The sequence below is a fragment of the Echinops telfairi genome, unplaced genomic scaffold, assembly GCF_000313985.2.
Source record: "Echinops telfairi isolate 266 unplaced genomic scaffold, ASM31398v2 ScPeMD7_7457;HRSCAF=8495, whole genome shotgun sequence".
NCBI classification, from domain to species: Eukaryota; Metazoa; Chordata; class Mammalia; order Afrosoricida; family Tenrecidae; genus Echinops; species Echinops telfairi.
Window position 1 is genome coordinate 35,916,026 of NW_022111357.1, and position 4,497 is coordinate 35,920,522.

The following is a 4,497-nucleotide window of genomic DNA, read 5'->3' on the forward strand; positions in this document are numbered from 1 at the left end:
ATTCCTCTTCAGACTCATGCAACACATGCAATGACACAATGCAGGAAGATCACAGGCCAGTGGGTGAAAAGTCTTATGGATCCAGTGGTGGTGGAAGCATCTCAGTGCTGGCGGGAGGTCTCCACATGACTCCTCCAGCTCCAGGGCTCTGGCTCCATCAGCTTAGTTCCATGTGTCTTGTCAGCAGGAATGTCAAGCAGAGTGTGGGTCAGACCTCCAATGAGCTATTTATCTCTGTAGTACCTCCAAATGAGGTCTTCAAGCTGCAACCTGATCGACAGGCTAAACTCCACCTCTTCACTCTTAATAATCCGAAGTTGACACCAGATTATGTAACTACCACAGAAGTATAGGGAGAAAAATAATCCCCCACATTCTTTATATTAACATGAGGCTTCTGCTATATATCTGCTCTTGGGTTTATAAAAAGATGAATGAAACCCATTCAAAAGGCCACTTTGATGTATACTGTTACTCTCCACTGTACCTACTCATATATATATGTTCCGAACGATGAGGAACATCTGAAAATTTCCCCTATATCCCTTATATTTATAAAGACTCCACTGTGGGGGCTTGGGCAGAGGCACTGTGGGGCAACTTGCGTATTGCATAAGCTGCTCCGGGAGGTGGGCTTTGGCTTGTCTGCTCTGGGTTGGTGGTCTTCCTACCAGGATTCCGTGGAGCTGAGCCCCTGGCTCCCGAGGGCCCAGGAAGGCATTGACAGGCTGACTATATGAGTTGCAGGAAAGCCACCAGCAGCTGGTCCCTGATCAGTCAACAGGCGAAGCACATGAAAACCAGGACCTGAGAAGGAAGGTGGACGCCAAGGAGGGGCTAGCACCGGACCTAATGATTGATGACTTTGAGAGTGGGCATCCGCTAGGCAAGGGGAAATTTGGCAATGGGTACCTGGCTCGGCTCAGGAAGAATGGCTTCCTTGTGGCCCTCAAGGTCCTCTTCAAGTCACAGATAGAGAAGGAAGGGCTGGAGCATCAGCTGCGCTGGAAATTGAAATCCAGGCCCATCTACAACACCCCAATATCCTGCCTCTCTATAACTATTTCCACGACGCTCGGCAGGTGTACCTGATTCTGGAATATGCCCCAAGGGACGAGCTCTACAAGGAGCTGAACACATATACAGATTCGATGCGCAGAGCACAGCCACGGAGAAAGACAGTGTGTGGGACTCTGGACTACTTGCTCCCAGAGATGATCAAGGGGCGCGCGTACAAGAGAGTGCATCTGTGGTGCATTGGGGTGCTGTGCTATGAGCTGCTGGTGGACAGTCCTCCTTTTGAGAGCCCCACCCCCACCGAGACCTACGAACGCATCCTCAAGGTGGACATGCGTTTCCCCACCCCACCCCTCCATGCCTGCTGGGGCCCAGGACCTCATCTCCAAGCTGCTCAGTATATCATCCCTTGGAGCGAATGGCCCTGGCCCAGATTCTGAAGCACCCTTGGGTCCAGGCACACTCCCAGAGGGTGTTGCCTCCCACAACTCATATGGTTTCCTGAGCCCAGTCGACCCTGTTTCTTGGTTTGAAGGGCTACCTGGCTCTGCTACCTCACCTGTCTTTTGTGTTTTATGCTGTAAGATACTAATTAATAAAAGTGGACTCATTTTGCACCAGAAAAAAAGACTCCACTATGAATTAGTATGTTTACAGGAGAATAATAAGTACTTTCCCAGATTCCTTGCATTCATAAGTTCTCTGTATACTGAGTTCTGAAAGGGAGAGCAAGTAGAGCCACACAATCCTTATGTTTATCAGGTAGCTAAACATCTTAAGTACTGTGTGTGTGTAGGGAGTTTTGAAGACTGATGAAAGCCTTTACCAAATTGCCTATACTCACTACAATGTGAATTGTTAAATGGTGAGATGTACCAACTGATTAAATGGTTCCCTACGTTTTTGACATTCATAAGGCTTCTCTCTACTGTGAATTTTTTTTTCTAGTTAGGGAGGTTTGAGAAGTGACTAAAGGCTGGTCCATATGGTTTATATTTAGGCTTGCTCTCTACTGTGCTTTATTTTTCTCCCTAGAGTTTATCTTGTTGTTGAGAATATCCACAGCAAAACATACATCAATTCAACAGTATCTGGATTTATAATACATTGGTACGGATTATATTTTTTCAGTGTGCAACCACACTCACTCTCCTTTTCTGAAGTTTTACTCTCTCATTAACATGAACTCACTGCCCTCTACATTGACTGGATGGCAATGAGTTTAGGATGGGGGATGCAGGGGAGGTTGCATTGTTTGGTTTTTAGAAGACTTCAGGAAAATTTTTGGTTTAAGGTATAAAGACTATCTCAGGGCCATAGTTTCGTGGCTTCATCCATCCTCCATGGTTCTATGTTTATAGTCATAAAGGTTGAAAGTGTGAGGCCATGAGAATTTGAAGTTCTACCTTTTGATCAGGATTTTCCCTTTTGAAAGCAGAATTCTTCTATGGAATCTCATCAAAATGTTCAGCAGTGGTACCAAGGCACTATGCAGTCCTTGTGTTCTCACAACAAGGATGCAATTGTTCTTAGAGAAAATTAGGGACATATTACACATCCTCTATATTTCCTTATTTCTGACCCTACTTCCTCTGTTGCTCCAGATGAATAGATCAATTGTCATGCCTTGGATGGTTGCTTGCAAGTATTTCAAATCACAATGAATTCAAAGAACGAACAGAAACATTAAACACATTATTAGACCACTTAACTTTGATGGCTAATGAAACCACAACCCTAACATTTCAAACCAAGGAATTGATTTCCATTAGGTATTTGGTTGTATATACGCAGTCTCAGGTATTCTTTTTTGTTTTATTCCTCCTAAATCCACTGTGAATCCTCATATGTGTGCTAAGAGAAAAGGAATAAGGAAAGCGTTTCCCACAGTCTTTACATTCATAAGGCTTCTCTCCAGTATGAATTCTTAAATGTTTAGTGAGGGATGTGGAGCAAGTAAATGTTTTCCCACATTCTTTACACTGATAAGGCTTCTCTCCAGTGTGAGTCCTAATATGTTTGGTGAGGTTTGAAGATCGAGTAAAGGCTTTCCCACATTCCTTACATTCATAAGGCCTCTCTCCACTGTGAGTTCTTATATGTACAGTGAGTGATGCAGAACAGTTAAAGACTCTCCCACATTCCTTACATTCAAATGGCATCTCTCCACTGTGGATTCTTTTATGTTTATTGAAGGATGAGGAATGGCTGAAGGATTTCCCACATTCCTTACATTCATAAGGTTTCTCTCCTGTGTGAATTCTTAAATGTGTAGTGAGGTGTGAATACTGATGAAAGACTCTCTCACATTGTTGACATTCATATGACCTCTTTCCACTGTGACATCTTATTTGTTTCATGAGTCTTGGGGACTGACTTGATTCAGCAAATTCTGTAGGTTTCAAAGGTGTCTCTGCAGTGTAATTTCTCATGTGATCAGTGAGGTATGAAGCACAACTAAAGACTTTCAAACATTCTTTACATTCATAAGACTGCTTTCCACTTTGGAATTTCTGATGTAAACTGATGGATGAAGGGTGAGTTTTCCATTTTTTATACTTGCACTTATGAGTGCTCATATGTCTCCTAAATGATGATGAATTAGAGAAATCTTCACCACATTCATTACATTCATAGAGTTTTTCTGAAGTGTGTGTTGTCTTAGGATTTTCAGCAGTTGAGATACAAATGAAACCTTTCCCACATTCCTTGCATTTGCAGGGCTTCTCTCCAGTAAGAGTTCTCACAGAACTGCTTCGGTAGGAGGGACCACTATATGCTTCTCCACACTTTTTAGCATGACAGGCACTGTATCCAGTATGAGATCTGATTTGATGCTTATGTGATGAAGGATCGATGATGGCTTTTCCATACACACGGCATTCAGAAAGATTCAATTCAGGAATAGTTTTGAGCCTGGTATGAGCTGGATTCTGGCTGAATGTTTCCCCACACTGACGGCCTTGATTATTTTCACAAGAGTTCTTGCCAATAGGCCTCCTGTTTTAAAAAAAAGGGGGCAACATACTGTTGGAAATACATTTGCTACCATCTCACCATTACAAACACAATGAAAATATCTATTCTGCTCTGAGTTTTACCATACTTTATGGGAGGAATTGTGTAGTACAGATGCTACCCGTACTGACAATATTTCTGAAATATGAGCCTGATAATTGTGCATAGTGAGTGCAATGTTTTAAATATGGCCTCCGATTCATATTTCTGAAACTATATTGTAAAAATCATCTAAGCTCCAAATTCTAGAGGTAGTTCAAAATCTCTATCTACCTACATACCTATCTATACACAGTGACACCTGTAGAGGTGTTACTTGGGAGAACAACCTAGTGTTTCTGTCTTGAAAGTTTTCTACCTTTAACATAATGAAATCTTATATTCATTAGGCTACTCTAGCAGTTCTCAACCTGTAGGTCACAACTCATTTGGGGATCAAATGACCCTTTCACAGGGGTCGCC

General features: G+C 42.6%; 1 protein-coding gene and 1 pseudogene across 1 annotated transcript in view; one reads left to right on the plus strand and one right to left on the minus strand.

Moving 5' to 3' along the window:
• Positions 1-796: 796 nt before the first annotated feature.
• On the plus strand, positions 797-1,522 carry LOC115872760 (annotated as a pseudogene).
• The window catches only part of LOC101645632 (zinc finger protein 709-like), a 27,827-nt gene continuing 24,712 nt past the window's right edge, over positions 1,383-4,497 (minus strand). The window contains exon 4 of the mRNA XM_045299207.1: positions 1,383-3,979. Within this exon, the coding sequence (XP_045155142.1) occupies positions 2,814-3,979 (1,166 nt within the window). The 3' untranslated portion in view covers positions 1,383-2,813. The remainder of the gene's footprint in view (positions 3,980-4,497) is intronic.